Source organism: Culex pipiens, chromosome 2 (genome assembly GCF_016801865.2).
Source record: "Culex pipiens pallens isolate TS chromosome 2, TS_CPP_V2, whole genome shotgun sequence".
Lineage (NCBI taxonomy): Eukaryota > Metazoa > Arthropoda > Insecta > Diptera > Culicidae > Culex > Culex pipiens.
In genome coordinates this window covers 161,768,659-161,787,082 of record NC_068938.1, presented here as the reverse complement: position 1 = coordinate 161,787,082, position 18,424 = coordinate 161,768,659, and the positions used below count along the sequence as shown (strand labels likewise).

At 39.4% G+C, this 18,424-nt stretch overlaps 1 protein-coding gene across 1 annotated transcript; it reads left to right on the top strand.

Annotated features, from left to right (window-relative positions):
• The first annotated feature begins 7,076 nt into the window (after positions 1 to 7,076).
• Positions 7,077 to 15,406, top strand: LOC128092894 (malonate--CoA ligase ACSF3, mitochondrial). Its single transcript, XM_052707983.1, has 4 exons — positions 7,077 to 7,211; positions 7,330 to 7,858; positions 13,334 to 13,426; positions 13,492 to 15,406. Exons 2-4 carry the CDS (start codon positions 7,495 to 7,497, stop codon positions 14,991 to 14,993), a joined length of 1,959 nt encoding a protein of 652 aa, XP_052563943.1. The 5' UTR covers positions 7,077 to 7,211; positions 7,330 to 7,494; the 3' UTR covers positions 14,994 to 15,406.
• Positions 15,407 to 18,424: the final 3,018 nt, after the last annotated feature.

Below are 18,424 nucleotides of genomic sequence, written 5' to 3'. Positions count from 1 at the left end.
CGAGTTGAGTCTGCGCAGAAATTTTGTTGGTCGGTGTAATGCAATATAGCCTACACAGTAAAAAAAATCTGTGTAAAATCGCATGCAAAAGCATGCACATCACCTTTGTGAGAAAAAGCATGTAATATTGTATGAGAAAACGTGTACACATGAAGCATGTACAAAAGAATAATAAATAAATTTTGCACACCCCAAAAATAACATCAATCTGGTGAGAGTCATATTCAGATTACCAAGTTCGCGCCCCAACCATCTCGGCTATCTCGCCGCTGTGAATTTAGCTGGATCAACACCGATGTAGCTGTACGTTCCCCATACATCCCCATACATAATTCAGTATACGACGTACGGGAAACCTACAACTACATCGGCGTTGAACACAACTTTTATAAGACGGCGAGATAGCCGAGACGGTTGGGGCGCGAACTTTGTAATCTGGATATGACTCGAATCAGATTGATATTATTTTTGGGATGTGCAAAATTTATTTATTTTTCTTTTGTACATGCTTCATGTGTACACGTTTTCTCATACAATATTACATGCTTTTTCTCACAAAGGTGATGTGCATGCTTTTGCATGCGATTTTACACAGAATTTTTTTACTGTGTAGAAAATGTTTCCTTTGGGCATATAACAACAACGTATGTAAAGCGTAAACCAAAGAAAAAAAAATATCACGAGAGTTTTTCAGTTCAAAGATCAGATATCACTCTCTCATCGCAGAACGAATCTCCCAAGTCACAAACCAAAATGTTCAGAGAGGAGAGAATCTAACAAAATACCAGCGAGGCGCTCGCTTGGGCTGCACTACCACAGTTTACCGTCAATTTATATTTGCCATGGTGGAAATTGCTGTCAAATGTGTATTTGATGTTATCAACAACATTACAAAACATTTTTGATAACGTTGGTTTTAAGCAGTTGATGATCAAAACAAAGCTGATCGCAGACTATTTCGAGTCAGTTTTGGGTGACATAGCGCATTCAGCTTCTCTGAGCCATTCGCTGTACGACCCGATTGGAGTGAGAGGGAGAGCAAAGAGAGAGTATTCAGTAGCGATTGGGGTGGAACAGGGATGCCAGGTCTGGTGGAAGTCGAATCCGTAGACTTGTTAAAAAAAAAAAAATCCAGGTGGTTGGTGTCTTGGGTATACTACTGGTATACTAGCCCGGAGAATGTGTCTTATAAACACAGGGAAATGCATTTTAATGTTGAGCTGATTGCACTCCTATTTTCAAGACAACTCTGATTTTTTATTATAAAAAATGGTTTACCATAATTTGTTAGGTACCCTAGTAGAAGAAAAGGCAACATTAACATTGATTTTATGTGTATTACATAAAAAAATATGTCCACAGTCTTATTCCCATCATTGTTATATAATTTGATAAACCTTCATATTACATATAATATTACTTAAATGACATTTGCAACGTTTTCAAGTGGTTTGTAGATAGTCGAAAATTTTTATCTTGTGAATGAACTATCGGCTAAGATTTTCATATTTTTAAGGCCGTTGCAAATATTTTTTTGAAATAGTGTTTTGAAATGCATTTTACACCTTCCCAGTTGTTTGCAATCATTAGTTTAAAAATATATAAATACTGACGATTTTTTTTTCGCAGAAAAAAACTTTTTGCAGTAATGTACAACGGAAATTTACTAAAAATCAAAATATTTTTTAATCGATCGCAGACATGCTAAATATGATTTTTAAGTCTGACAAAAAAAATACACATTTTTATAATTAACTTTTGAATTCTAAAAATTTGTGTTTATTTTTTTTCAAAAAAAACGTATGTTTGGCCGTGACTTATACAATTTTCACGCAAAACGTTTTAAACTGCATTTTTGAAAGTAGAATCAAACTTGCAATCGAAAAGCAGTTTTTAGAAATTTTGATAAAGCTTTTACAAAGAAAAAAATTTCTTCATAATGTCCATTTCATTTATTTTTTTTAGTTTTTATTTAAGTACAGATTTTTTATAAAATCATCTCATAAACATTGTAGATTTTTTCTTTTCGTTCTTGCGATATAGCCACTTAAATATTAAGAAGAAAAAAAATAGTTTTCATAATGTCACCCGAACAGCAAGATTGTTTTATTCAAGATAGCCCTTTCATTCATTAAATATTATTTAAATTCAGAAAATTTTAAATTTTCCGCAAATCCTAAGCCAGGGCTACCTAACATCCGGCAGCAAAGGCATTTTATCTGGCCTACGGCGGTTTTCGAAAATTGTTTGTGTAGACCGTTCATGAAATATTATATTTATGTCATAAATTCAAAAAAACAATTACATGATAAAATTTAAATATTTTTAACAAAACATTTTTTGAAACATTTATATGAATTTTGCTTTTATCTTTTTTTTGTACAAAAAAAATCAGGGACGTGCTGGTATGGAGAAAAGTTACAAATTGTCTATATTTTTTAAATTTTTACATGGATTTCAGGTTTTGGGATATTACAGCGTTATTTTGCAAAAATTTACATATTTGAGCAATTCTCTACAAAATCGGTATTTTTTCTTTAATTTGAATTTTTGTATTTTTAATCCAGCTGAAACTTTTTTAGTGCCTTCGGTATGCTTTAAGAAGCCATCTTGCATCACTAGTTTGTCCATATAATGTTCAATACAAATTTGGCAGCTGTCCATACAAAACAGATTTATGAAAATTCGAAAATCTGTATCTTAGGAAGGAATTTTTTGGTCGATTTGGTGTCTTCGGCAAAGTTGCAAAGCAACTGTCAAACATCCCGAAATCACCCGGGTCAAAATACACACACAATCGGGGGGGAAACTTAGACGGAAACGGCAACGAAAATCCGGCTTGTTGACCGCGACGCGAACCGTTCAAATTCTCCAAAGCAACTCTGTTACGATTTTGTTTTAAATTATTTATTAATGTTTTATTTATACCAACATAATTATTTTTCAATCATCGACTTGACGTGACCTCAACCCACTAGATCGATTACTTATCTATAAGCTGCACTGGATTTAAGCCATCGCCTCATTTCCCCTAAACGACTTTTCAATTCAACGATCCTCAAAACTTCTTGTAAAACAGATTGTTCAAAAGGTTTTCATAAAACATTTTTATCACGCAAAAATATAATTTCACGTCCTTCATACAATTATCAACCGGTATAGAAATCCGTAGATTTTGGAGATCAATCCGTAGATCCGTAGAAATGGCCAAAATCCGTAGATCTACGGAGAAATCCGTAGATATGGCATCCCTGGGTGGAAGTGACAAACAATAGGAAACGGTCAGTTAGAGATCCTTAAGTAAGAGATGCGACAACTTTTGGTGAGTGCCTCGAAATACTTGTCAAAATTGAGCGACCCGTTTGCAGAGAAATCTATGTCGTAAAATCCTGATTTCTGATTGGTTGGGAAAATGTAAACATTACCTGATTGGTTGAAATAGCGACATCTAGAAAAACATCGAGAAAAACGCAAGGCAAATTTGTCCCGCCCACGTGTTAGGATTTCGCGAAAAAGTGAAATTTGCCACGATTTTCTGGAATAAACTACTAAATTTTATTGGTTTTCCTGAAAGTTCACATGATTTTGAACCAAACTGCATCATTAATTCAAAATCGATGAAATTACATATGGGACGGACTTGGTTTGAGCGGCAGTACATATGAGAATTAACCCTAAATAATAATCGTGTATTTCTATTGGTTGGCTCTCAACCAAACAAATGGTCTTATTTTAAACGAGTGTAATGACGCATCTCTTACTTAAGGATCTCTCAGAGCAGTTTTTCGTCGCGTTCGATTAACGATTGCGAGTGAATGAGTCTTTTTGAAGCAATCAGGACCCTTGATTTATCACAATCCGAAGTCTAAGAGTATTTCCGTTGTTTTGTTTTATCTTTCTCAAATTTTCATATTATTCCTAGCAAATTTCCGTTTCTTTGGGGGGCTGGGAAATTACTTGTGTTATAAGCACTGGTATTTGTAACAACAAAATTCGTACAAAAAACATATGTACGTGGGTGTACAGATTACTGAACATAAGATGACGATTTGTTTGATCAAGCGAACACCTGTGAACTGGACCAAGCCGCCGGCGGGTATGAGAATTATTCATTCATTCATTCATATTCCTAAAAAAAGTTCCTGTAAAATTTAATAAATTTAACACTTTTTCGAATATCTAATCTAATGTAGACCTAGCGCAGCCATTCTTTCGGAAGCATCCTAGAAAATGTCGGGGCGATTACTTCCAACATCCTTCTTTTCTGAACGGCCAGGCCAACTGTGTGAAGTTATCCGCAAAGATGATTCGTTGAAATTTATTGAAAATGAAGCTTAGATTGCTGATATTGTCGCCGCGGCACTAAACCGAATTGAGCAAGTTTAACTCTCGCGACGATTTTCTGTCGCGAAATATCTGTCAAGCATGTTTAGGTGATTTTGAATCAGTGTGTTTGCTTTTTTTGTTTTGACGGCTATGGATGATGAGAAAAACGTGGCTGATCTTTTCTGATCTGCCAAGGAAATGGAACGTTTTAGATTAAATTATTGTTTAAAATCTTGGTTTTTAGTTCTACTACCACTAGAACTGTTTCATTTGGGGTAATTTATGAAGTTCAGTCAGTTTCCAGCTTCAGAAAAAGACGCAGAAGGGAAAAAGTCTTGGTTAAGTTGCTGATTACGGATGGATTTCCGTCTGAATAAAACAAAAATAGGTGGCCTCATTGTCGAGGGACCTCAATCCGGTCCGTTGTGTCCTCTCACCGAGAGAGTTTTGCTGATGCGGGATGTTGCGGGTGTCGATTGAATAAGCTCTATAGAGTCAAAATGGGAAGACCCAGCCACCAACTTGAAAATCAAAAGCGCTGTAATTGTCCTCTCCAAGCTAGACATCATAAAATGGTCCATCTGGATGATCAAATCCACGCTCACAAAACGATTTCCGGTAGATTTTCGTGATCGATTCCATGCTCCGTGTAAGACGCGGCGCGAGTCTTGTCGCAGCTCAACTGGCGACATTTCAGTTTGGTGCCGCGGCGAAATTTTGTTTTGGTTTCGCGTGTGACATTTGGGGTACACTCAGAAAAGAAACAACAGAAAATTGCTTCGCGAGATGATAAACACTCGCGCTGTTAATTCGATTGTTTACAGCGATAAAGCTTATTTTTCTGAGTACAATGACCCTACGACCACAAAAAGTTTAAAATGGATTTTTAAATCAATTTTGAAAAATTAACCTCGCGTTCCTTCTTGACAGAAGAGCTCCTACTTGACAGCTCGTTCCAAGGGGACCATAGTTGATCCATCGAAAAAATGTTGTCTTGTCAAAAAAAATGTTTGCATTAAAATGAAAAAAAGTGATCAGAAATGGGTTTTAATCGTGTTTTTACCGTTGTACATAAAAATTGTCATAGGGCTTTAGTACCCAATTGCCCTGCTTCCCTTTTTTCGTAGAGGGCCCCTATTTGGCATTAGTTCATCTCATGTATAGACAAACAACGCTGAAAGTTTCATCCAAATCGTGGCTCCTCGATACAACCTCTAGAACAAACCGAGCAAAATCTACAAAAACTGCCTCTTAATCATTCCCAGTCACGGCGTTCTCACAGGATTCTTACAGAATTCTAGCAGAGCGAAAATATTCTTACTTGAACTATGCCATCATCCTGCTAGAACTTTGCAAGAATTCTCAGAGAATTCTAGCTCAAATGCAATAACCGGTTCTAGCAGGAGCCGGCGAAATCAACCGGTTCTGTTAGAATCTTGCTAGAATTTTGCTAGAACTATTCTGACAGGCCTCCTGCTAGAATTCTTTAAGAATTTTGCTAGAATGTGATGGCAGAGATTTCTGTTAGAATCCTGCTAGTTTTTTGCTAATTTTTTTAAGCAGAAACAACCAAATAAATTTTCAGTAATTATCTCGGGAAGAATATATTTATTCAACATCGTTTTTTGTTATCACTCTTTTCACTTAACAAAATAAACTATACAAATCACGGTATTTTCCTTAAGTGCGATGCGACGAGTCTTCCTTGAAGGTTCACTACTGGCTCCCATCGGTTCCGAGTGCGTGGCCATGCATCGGCGAGGGAATCAACCGACATACGCCTGGGATGCTTGCGTTATAATCGAGGCGAACGACCCCATTTTTGTATTTGTGCATGATCTGCGGAGAATCCATGGATTTCAGCCATCTTTGAAGATCCCTGGGAAAACAAATAAAAAGAACATAAGATTTAACGGAAACATTCTTATGAAGATTTTTAGAACTATATTATAAAAGACCAAACTAAGCATGATCTCCAAAAAGTTGCACTTTTTTTTAATTTTGTTTGCACCAACTTACCAGAATCGCGAGAACACCTTGCTCATCCCAGGATTTAGAAAGAAAGAAAGAAAGGAAAACAAGCGGTTCTGGCGAAAATTTTGTTCGCCACCAACAGGATGGCGAAAAAATGTCTTGTCAGAACTTTCCAGCAAAATTCTAGCAGAATTCTTACAGATTTCGCTCTGCTAGAACATTCTAGTAAATTTCTAACTAAATTCTGACAGGCCTGCTAGAATCATTCTAGCAGGATTCTAGCAAACTATTTCTGCCAGAAAATCTCGTGACTGGGTTGAATTTCTTGGAACCCCACATTGCGCACGCACATGCCAGCCGAGAAATGTCATCTCTGACATCACCCTTACTCACACAACTTCTCATTACGTGCACACCAGTTTGATTTCAAATCCAGGGATTGTAAACCCAAGCAAAATCATTCCAAATCGTAGCAATCCATACACAAGTTTCCCTGCTCCCTAGTATGCGTGACTGAATGAGGTGTGGATGCAAGTGTGTTCGCGAGACACACCACATGCTCATTTATTGCATTTCACATGTGCTTGTAGTGCCCGCTACTTCCCAGTCAAATCAATCCGAATTCTGAAACGGAATCTAATTAGAATCGTATACAAATTCCGTTTCAAACGCAACAACCGGTTCGAACACGGAACCGGTTGTTGCGTTTGAAACGGAATTTGTATAAGATTCTAATTAGATTCCGTTTCAGAATTCGGATTGATTTGACTGGGTTGGCGAGTTCTTTAGCTCTTTTCACAGTGTTCAGAGTTATTTCAACCAACGTGGTTAAGAGTGCGGCGACTGAATCACGATTAGCGGTCCGAATTTGTCAGTGCCCAGGAAGGAAAAAAAACAACACCAAAAAAAAAGTGAGTTGTTCAGACAAGTTCTAGTCGTGGGAAGGACATCCAAGAATAAACAGTGCGTTGATCGTAGCAGGCCCACTCATCTTCTAAAATACGCATTTATTTTCGCGATTTTTTGCAGACTTTCAAAAGCTACTTTTGAAATTCCATTCGTCGTCTGAAAGGCACCGCTATCTGAGATTGGAAAAACCGCAAAGCGAAAGCGATTTTTTCGACAAAAGTGTGACATTTGTGACTTTGCTTCCTGCTTCTTGGAATTGCCTTGTGACGCGAAGATTGGTTCCGGATGAAGATGACCAAGTTGTTGCGGGCGAAACGGTGCCTGGAGGCGGTGGCGGCGTTCGGTGGCGCCGGTAGAACGGCACTGATTACACAATACGCCCGGGCGTTGTCAACCCAGGCCGGCAAGATTATCCAGAATCCTCCGCAGTCGATTCCGCTCGACCCGGAGCTGGTTCACGCTGACCTTCACCGACGACTGGCCGGTCTGTACGAGGAGGAAGTGCAGAAGAAGCTGGTTGTTCCGCCGTTCAAGCGGGCTCTGCTGCACGGCCAGAAGTCGGCCATCCGGGACCAGACCGGAGATTACAGCTTCATCCAGCTGTACGAGGCCGTGAAGCGACTGGCGATCCAGATCTCCAGCTGCTGTGGTGAGTTATTTAAAGAACCATTTTCTTCCCAGCACATAGTCACAACATCCTCCCGCTGATGATGCAACTGCGTTGCAAGAGCAAAAGAGCTTGGTAAAAGAGAGAAAATGATGGACATCTGGGTCCTTGGACGGGGCCAGTGACTGCAGCGCGATGCGTCGTTCTGCCATGTTTTTCAAAAATTGGCTTCTGGCTGAACCCAGATTATCGCCGTCTCGTCGCCACTTGTTTTTCCGCAGATTCTATTTTCGCTAATTGTCTCCCCAAACAAGCGTCTATTTCAAGTCAGTGTACAAATTTGTGTATTATTCTCCGATCGGTTTGTCTGTCCGCCTGACGACGATGACTACGCCGTAGGTTCGACAGGCGCCGTGCGGGGACAGTCACATTGTCGCATTGGTGCGACGAATTTATTTTGTTTTCACCAAACACCCGTACGTCACTGTATTTTGCGTTGTTGCAGATTGTGTGTTGATTCTAATTATAGGAGAAATCCGCGGCCGTTCGCCGTGAATGTGTTTACGGCTCTTGAGCCGGTTATCAGCGTACGGCTGTTTACAAACGAATTTTCCTCTCGCTCTATCACATTGCGCCCTCACTAAATTGAGCTTTAATCTTTGTCTTGTTACTTTGAAAACTGGCTAAAACATCTCATAGAATTAATGGATCATTTCATACAGATTTTCTTAATTTTTGGTCTATCTTGCCAATGTCTTTAACGGTGCACATCAACCAGAACTTTCAGCACTTAGATTTGGTTACAAACATTTTTAGTATCTTCATAACTAAGGGAGCTATTGATATATTTGTTGATTCATTCTCTGCAGTAGATACTGTCTACACAACACTTTACGAGCAATTCCAGCTCAAATCAGGATTTTTTCTGTTACTTTTGTACCCAACCCTCTCCGATTTTAATGAAACTTTTTAGACATGTTATCCTAGGCCATTTTTGTGTATATGGTGCCAATTAGCCTGTCCCATTTTGAGGTCATGTCGAGGAATTTCAGGTGCTCACTTCTTAAATGATAGATTATGATGTTAGGAACAATGTTTTCTTAGACAAGAAAAAATAATAAAATACTTTCTCGCACCCCCTAGTCGATTTACTGAAAAAAGTCACTTTTTTGAACAAATTTTCTAAAATCGCTTGGAATCAATACAAAAACTGTTTCGATCAGGTGTGTATTATCTTCAAATGATAGGTTTTTGTCCATAGATTAAGATGCACTATCAATATTGGACCAAAATTTAAATTTTTGGACTCTCCCAGGCGGATTTGTGTCGAAAAAATCGCATTTTTTCGAAACTTTTTTCAGAAATGTTCATTTTATTTAGGGTAGCCTATTTTTCTCAGTGAAACCAATACATGCAGCTTGTAGGAAATTTCATGGCGAACATTTTTCCCTCTGAGAAAATGCAATTCCGACACTCCAGAGCCGAGATATTTGAGTTTTAGTGAGGAAAAAAGTGCCAATTTTCAAAATTTCTCAGAATTCAGAAGCAAGGCCTACTAATTACACGATGTAGCAAGCATATGTCTCAAAGGTCAGGGTATGCTTTTTTATAGTAATTTTGGCCGCTGAATCCGAATCTGAAATCAAATTTCGTATAAACAGTGATGTTTTGGAGCTACACCCTTATAGAATGTTATTTGCGTGTTTAAGAGGCAGTTTTTGTAAATATTGCTCGGTTTGTTCTAGAGGTCGTATCAAGGTGCTCCGATTTGGATGAAACTTTCAGCGTTTGTTTGTCTATACATGAGATGAACTCATGCCAAATATGAGCCCTCTACGACAAAGGGAAGTGGGATAAAAAACATAAAAAATCTTAAAATTAAATTGCTCGCATTTTAGTAAAACTTCATCAATTCCCACTCTCTTAGATGCATTCGAAAGGTCTTTTGAAGCACTTCAAAATGGGCCATAGACATCCAGGATTGGTTTAACTTTTTCTCATAGCTTTTGCAAATTACCGTTAAAATGTTTTTTTTTTTAACCTCAATATCTTTTTGCAACAGCCTCCAACACCCATACTCTTTTAGTTCAAAAGTTAGGGAATTTCATGGACTATAAGCCTACGGTAATAACTTTTTGGCCAATCACAGTTTTTCTCATAGTTTTTCGATTTTTCTATAACAAACATTTTACAACGTTAGTTATTGTCCTGTAGGCATCCATAGCGGCACTTTTTAGTCTCACTTTTGTCATATTTGAAATCCTCAGAAAATTCAATCTTCAATGCCCGTTTTACCCCACTTCCCTTTGTCGTAGAGGGCTCATATTTAGCATGAGTTCATCTCATGTATAGACAAACAAACGCTGAAAGTTTCATCCAAATCGGAACACCTTGATACGACCTCTAGAACAAACCGAGCAATATTTACAAAAACTGCCTCTTAAACACGCAAATAACATTCCAAAAGGGTGTAGCTCCAAAACATCACTGTTTACACGAAATTTGATTTCAGATTCGGATTCAGCGGCCAAAATTACTATAAAAAAGCATATCCTGACCTTTGAGACATATACTTGCTACATCGTGTAATTAGTAGGCCTTGCTTCTGAATTCTGAGAAATTTTGAAAATTGGCACTTTTTTCCTCACTAAAACTCAAATATCTCGGCTCTGGAGTGCCGAAATTGCATTTTCTCAGAGGGAAAAATGTTCGCCATGAAATTTCCTACAAGCTGCATGTATTGGTTTCACTGGGAAAAATAGGCTACCCTAAATAAAATGAACATTTCTGAAAAAAGTTTCGAAAAATGCGATTTTTTCGACACAAATCCGCCTGGGAGAGTCCAAAAATTTAAATTTTGGTCCAATATTGATAGTGCATCTTAATCTATGGACAAAAACCTATCATTTGAAGATAATACACACCTGATCGAAACAGTTTTTGTATTGATTCCAAGCGATTTTAGAAAATTTGTTCAAAAAAGTGACTTTTTTCAGTAAATCGACTAGGGGGTGCGAGAAAGTATTTTATTATTTTTTCTTGTCTAAGAAAACATTGTTCCTAACATCATAATCTATCATTTAAGAAGTGAGCACCAGGAATTCCTCGACATGACCTCAAAATGGGACAGGCTAGTGCCAATTCTCGACTTTTTTTTTGATTAGGTCCTATAAACATATGAAAGACAATAGCTTATAGGACCTTTTCAAAAAAAAACTCTGGAATTGTACTCGAAAATTACATTTGAGAAGGGCGTAAGTAATTTAAATATTTTTGTATTTTGTAATTTAAAAATTACTGTAACCCAAAGCCGTTGCATCGTATCAAAAAGTGGTCAAAGACAAACTTGTAGGAAATTGGACGTGCTTTCTGAAAAAAAAAACACTGAAAGAAAAATACACGTCACTTCCATGAGATTTTTCAATTTTTAAGTTTGAAAGTCAAATTTGAAGGTGATGTCACGATTTTTTTTTCGTTCAAATTTTTTTAGGAAATAGCCTAAAATGTAACAAAAAGACTCACGAAAAATGCAGGATGGTATGTCTCTCCTAAAAAAGATAAAAAAAAATCATTTACTAAAACCGTTTTTTTAAATGGTCTAAACGTCAAAATTTTTAAAAACCAATAGGGGAATCGATTCCTCAGACAATTTTACCTAAAAGTCTCCATATTGACCATTGTCCTATGTCCAATCCTTGTAAAGATACAGCGGTTTTAATAATAAAAATGTTGAAAAATTAGGTTTTTTGATGGTTTTTTGCAATTTCTAAATGACAGACTTGATTGAGGAGCGCCCGTGGCTGACTGGTTACGGTGTTCGATTTGTAAGCGAATGGTTCTGGGTTCGATGCCCATCTGCTCCCAACGAGAAAGTTAAGAACACATAAATTTGAAATGATGAATGTGAACGAAAAATCAAAGTCGCTCGAGGCGGGGTTCGATCCTCCGTCATTTGGATTGGTAAGCAAAAATGCTAACCACTAGGCCATGACGACTTTGTGAGCTTGGATTGGAATTAGGAATACTGTTACAGAGAGCGAGTTGTGGCGCTATAACCACGGCAAATAGTGTCCAGGGCATTTGTGGAAATACAATGTCCCGTCCCAGAGGGTCCCGGAGTACCAAACCTTCTTAGCATTGTGCTCCCAACGAATACAACCAAAAATCTCGGAGCGTATGGTGGTGTGTCCCCACGCTTCTTCCTCCCCTGTCGACTCAGAATTGTGTTGTTGTTCGAACACTCAGTGCTCAAACTCAACCCAATTACGAGTCATCTCTGCGATACGGCTTTACGCAGTAGGCCTGGCCGCTTTAACGCTTGTGATGTTTCAATGCATTCTAATGCAATGGCGCACTACAAATGTTAATAAATGACAAGAAGAGTGCTAGGCGTCATCTAACCTAAGGCACTCTCCAGGATCCCTTCGAAAGATTGGCTGCGCTAGGGTCTGATTAGATTAGATTAGATTAGATTAGATTTCTAAATGAAAGACTTGATTTTTCAGTCTCGAAAATATTTTAACCGGAAAGCTCGTCCAATTTCATATAAGTTTGTTTTTGTAAGCTTTTTAATTTGACTCGTTTTAATGTTTCCGTAAGCTTATTTACTATCCAGGTTTCTACCACACTGAAAAAAATTACTATTCTCAGTTATGAGCAATGTAATTAAGGTCATTTCTGTTAGCCCATACATCCAATTCAAATGCTGTTTAAGGCAAACTTATAGGAAATTGGAGTTTCATTGAAGTACCAGAAAACCAGCAGTAGTAGGGATTTGGGCTGGAATTGCTCTTTCAACAATGTTGGACTATTTTTACAATCAGACTGTTGCAGGATCGGGTCCTTCAATTTGTGCAATATTTAAATAAGACAACAACTTACTTGGTTGATGTGTACCCTGAAACATTGATTGTTTTGCAGTTTTCAAATTTGGAGATACTTTTCAGTCAAACCTGTTTCGATTCGCAGTCTTCCTTTTTCCAGCTCCCCATGGTCAGTTATCAACACTCTCTTCCTCTGCTGGTAGATTTCGCATAAACATGTCGTTTTGTGTTTCTTCCCTCTTGTGAGCGACATTGCGACCGCCACATGAAAATTATACCAATTTATTTCGCTCGGTTTGGATTTCATGGTCTGGTTTGATGGTTTTTTTTTCGCTTGCATCGTTTTTGGATCAATTTTAACCCGACTTGTGATTGTCTTCCTAAACGGTGTGGCGACGTCGCCGCGCCGCAGGATTGAATGCTCCGCTGGGTTGCGCAGTGTCGCCAGGTTTGAGTTTCAGCGTGACCTTTGGATCACATTCGCACGAGGCTCAAGAGCATTTTTTTTTGATTTGTGGTTAGCGGTTTAGGGCAGAAATTTTAAATTGAATAGAATAAGGCAGTTTAAGGATTTGATGTATTTTTTATTAGCAAAAGAAATTAATTTTATTTAACAATCTATTTGATATGCTGTGTGATTTGCTCACATGATAGGTATCATTCTAATCTAATTTTATTTTGTTTATCTTTACAGGTAGCGCATCTCAGTCGCGCGTGGCGTTCATCTGTCCCAACGATGCAACTTACGTTATCAGCCAGTGGGCGTGCTGGTTCTCGGGACAAATTGGTAAAGCGCAATACTTATCATGCTTAAATCTCACAATTTAACGATTGAATTTTTCTTATTCCCAGCTGTTCCGTTGAATCCAAAATACCCACAAAACCTTCTGGAATACTACATCAAGGACTCTGACGCATCGCTTCTCATTGCCACGCCGGAATTCCAGAACGTCGCCCAACCCTTGGCTACCAAGCTTGACAAAAAGCTGCTCCTTGTGCACCATGATTTGCTAAAGGCAGAAAATAATGGAACCCAGCCAGACGAAGAAACATCATATCTTGATCCGAAACGCGAAAACTTGCTCCAACTGAACGACACGCTTGTGGTTGAAGGTTGCTTGAACGGTGAATTCTACCGTGATGCAAATGCACTCATTCTTTACACTTCTGGCACAACTGGCAATCCCAAGGGCGTGGTGCTGAGCTATGCCAATTTGGATGCCCAATTCCATGCGTTGACTCAAGCTTGGAAGGTAACAAACGCCGATTCCGTACTGCACGCTCTTCCACTGAACCACGTCCACGGAACGATCAACGCTCTGAATCTGCCACTGACGCTCGGTGCAAAGTGTGTCATGCTGCCCAAATTCGACAGCAGCATGGTATGGAGCTACCTGCTGAACGTCAATATGACCACGAAGGAGCGCGTCAACATGTTTATGGGAGTGCCGACGATGTACAGCTTGCTGATTAAGGAGTACGACAACGTGTTCGGCAAAAACGCCAGAATGTGCGACTACGTGAAGACACACTGCAAGAACAAGATTAGACTGATGATTTCCGGATCGGCTCCGTTGCCAGGAACGGTCTTCAAGAGATGGCACGACATTAGCGGTCACAACTTGCTGGAACGATACGGAATGACCGAAATCGGAATGGCCATTTCAAACCCGCTTATTCAGGATGGAACTCGATCACGTAAACAGGGCTGTGTCGGAATGCCACTGCCGGGAGTTGACGCAAAAATTGTCGACAAAGAGAACAACAAGGAGCTAATTCTGCAAGGTGCAGCAAACGAAGGATACTGGAATGGCGCCACCGATGCATGCATCCCCGATCCGACAAACGGCCTGCCCATTACCGGATACCTTTACATCCGAGGCCGATCAGTTTTCCGCGAATACTGGCAGAAACCGGAGGAAACCAAGTCGGAATTCGAGGATGGCTGGTTCAAGACGGGCGACGCAGCTGAATATTCCAACGGCACGATCAAACTGCTCGGCCGAACCTCGGTAGACATAATCAAGTGTGGCGGCTTCAAGCTGTCGGCGCTCGAAATCGAAACCGTACTGCACGAACATGCCGACACGGCCGATGTCGCAGTGATTGGCATCCCCGACGAAACCTGGGGCTCCAAGCTGGTCGCCGTTGTCAGCGTAAAGGACGCCGAAACGTTCAGCATTCCACGGCTGCTGTTGTGGCTGGAACAGAAGCTGCCCAAGCACGCGATACCCAAGGAGGTCAAGCTGGTAAAGGACATCCCGCGCAACGCCATGGGTAAGATTAACAAGAAAGAACTGATCCAAACTCTGTACGGCAATGGCGAGCACCAGCAAGAAAAGGTCGTGAAATAAGCCGCCAGTGGTCACAATTCTCACGAGTTACGTTTGGATTATTCCCTTTCTATGTGTTTCACACATTGTTTATTTTATGTGTTACTATTACGATAATAATAACCAGCGCGCGGCACCAGTGAAGAAGTTGCAAAGAAGCGATCGCGACGACAGGCCTGGCGAGCCGATCAGAGATCATAACTTCTAGTCATTACCGTCAGACTGTGCTCAAAGCAGGACTAGAAAGTTATGTTTGAGGGAGAATGATTAGATAGGCTTACGCGCTAGTGTTAGTGCTTGCGCATATTCACACATATTTATACACGATCAGTAAGTAACTTCAACTAACGCAAATTCCCAAAATGTGGGATTTAATATAGGACGCGCTGTATGCATTGAACAACAAGCGGCGACAAATACATTATTAAAGATTATCATTCGCTTGTTATTGATAGACCACATCTTTAACATATTCGAAATCCTTACTTTTATTAAATACATCACATCCTACAATATTCAGGCTTCAAACTTAAAAGTTTTTTTATGCGATTTTTTAGAAAATTTTCTGAACCATATTAAGATAATATCTCGGATGAGTTTTCAAAAAGCCGTAAGAGCCACCGCGACCTCTGACACTAATTTTCGTTTTTTTGAAAATGAAACTAAATTTCATTTATTTTAAGTTTGGGGCACTTGAAGGACGTGTAGATGAACAATCTCGAGCATTTTTGATTTTGGTTTTTCGTAAGTAGATGGAGTACCGATGCAAAAAGGACTTTGTTTACCAATGGCTCTTACGGCTTTTTGAAAACTAATCCGAGATATGGAAATATGGAAATAGTAGTTTATGCAACAAGTTGCAAAAAGAGGATTTTTTCAGCACGAGTCGTACATTTATCCAACGAGGTTCACCGAGTTGGATAAATACGAAGAGTGCTGAAAAAATCAAGTTTTGCAACGAGTTCCATACAACATTTTTTGCAATTCCGAAAAACACCCATTGAGTGAAATTTTAAGTAAAATGTCAACTGGGTACACTATTGGACTCGATCTTCGCCGAATTGGTCTAAACTTGGGGAGAACGTTCATCTATCGATAGTAAACAGAAATCCCAAGTTTAGTGCCGATTGGAACATCCCTATTTCTTTGGCACTGCCCTCTTTTTTGACGATTTTCAAAAAAAAAAGCTTTTCATTCTTGTACTCGTAACTTTCCAACTATTAGACCAAAAGACTTGCTTCTGGTTGCATTTTATAGGAATTTGTTCAAAGAATTCATTAAATATTAAATATCAACCCCGAATATTATTCCGTTGCTGTATATGTTTTAAAACGGTATTTTCACTCACTCCATAATTTTATATTTTTTTCATTTAATTGCCATCGTGTTCCACGGACAATTTTACATAAAAAATCAATGCATATCTCAAGTCAAACTAAACCAAACCTCTGCCGAGAAAAATCCCTTCAAAAATAAAAACTCTGAATTTCCTATACAGTGAATCCTATTTTTACGCGGAAGCGTTACGCTTTTTATTTCGTCGATTTCTCTTAAACCGTAGAACATTTTTGTGAGCCTCAAAAAGCGTTTTGTAGATCTGAACAAAACCTACAAAATGCTTTTAAAAGATTGCAAAAATGTTGCGTCGTTACAGAGAAATCGACAAATTAGTGAAACGTAACGCATCGCGTAAAAAGAGGGTTCTCTGTATTAAAATAAGCACGAGGCCTACTTTCAGGGGTTTGCAACTCTATGCACTGGTACATGGCGCAAACAAGTTTTGCATAGGAAATTCTGAGTTTTTATTTTTGAAGGGCTGTTTCTCAGCAGTGGTGTGGTTTAGGTTGAGATATGCATTGATTCTTATGTAAAATTGTCCGGAGAATACGGTGGTGAAGAAAAAAGAACAGTGGAATGTGTGAAAATCACGTTTTAAACCACCATCTGCAAAGAAAGAATATTGAAAGGCATTTGAGCGTTGATATTAAAATTTAAAAAAAATGCAACCTAAAGAAAGCCTTTTGGTCAAATAATTGGAAAGTAACGAGTAAAAGATTTAAAAAAAAAAAATCATCAAAAAAGAGGACAGTGTCAAACAATGAGGGTTGGTCCAATCGGCACCAAACTTGGGATTTCTGTTGACTGTCGATAGATAGTCGTGCTGTCGTGCTTCCTTGACGCTTGTTTGTGTATTTGCAGGAGAGTCCCCGAGAGCCCGAAGCAGGTTCCCACATAGACAAATCTGTCATTTCTCTTGGGATGTCTTTTTTTTCAACTAAATAATAATTTCAATTGCTTATTCCAGTGAATAAATTTAACGCTAAAATAAGTGGTTGGACGTTATAGCAGAATGCACTGCTGAAATGTTAAACCCCAATCAGATTTAGTAACTTGATAGATGTTGAGTTAGGATGACTACTGTCAACATCTACGCGCCCCCTGTCAGCGAGAGAAAAAATGTATACCTTTGTTACACCTTCTTGGAGTAATTTTTTGTTTTTGTTATTTTGGCGCACTCATCGTCGCCGTCATTCGCGAACAAGCTTTACAACGGTAAACACGAAGAATAAAAGTTTCCTTTTGCGTTCTTTCTGAAAAACCACGTTTATTTCGTTCTCCGATTGATTTTGTGTTTTTCCGCGCGCTGTGCGAAGCGTTAATTCCCACAGGTTATGGGGCCCAGATTTGAAAGCTAGAGGAGAATCGGATTTCGAAGAGTATTTAAAGTGGTTTGCTTCTGGACGTTGTTCCGTGGACTGTGACCGGCGGAAAACAAAAAGAGGAACGAGCAAAATGGCGGACGGTATGAAGTTTACGTTTCCGAAGCTGAACAAGAACAACTATGTCTCGTGGAAGTTCCTGATGAAGACGTTGCTGGAACACGAGCAGGTGTGGGATGTTGTGTCCAAGCCGAAGCCGGAAGGGCAGAACGCACAGCAGCTGGTGCAATGGAAGAATTTGGACTGCAAAGCTCGCACGTCGATCGTCCAAGGCATTGAGCTGAACCAGTTGCGGTTTGTCAAGAAGGCTGAAACGGCGCGAGAGATGTGGTTGAACCTCCAGACGTACCACGAGAAGGCGACGGCCGGGAACCAAGCAACCCTGCTTGACCATCTTTGTATGTTGAAGTTGAGCGAAGGTGAAGATATCGAACAACATCTGGATGTGATGGAGGACATGTTCGAGCGGCTGGAGCAGGCCGGACTCGAGTTTCAAGAACCGCTGCGGATCGCTATGACGTTGCGAAGTTTGCCTCGGTCATACAGAAGTTTCGTGACCTCACTGGAAAATCGGAAGCCGGAAGACCTGACGATGGATTTCGTTGTGGGTCGCTTGCGGGACGAATTCCAGAAGTGCGAGAGCCAGGAGGAGATTTATGTGAAGCAAGAGAAGGCTCTGAAGGTGAAATCTGAAGAAGTGAAGAAGTGCTACTTCTGTCAGAAACCAGGCCA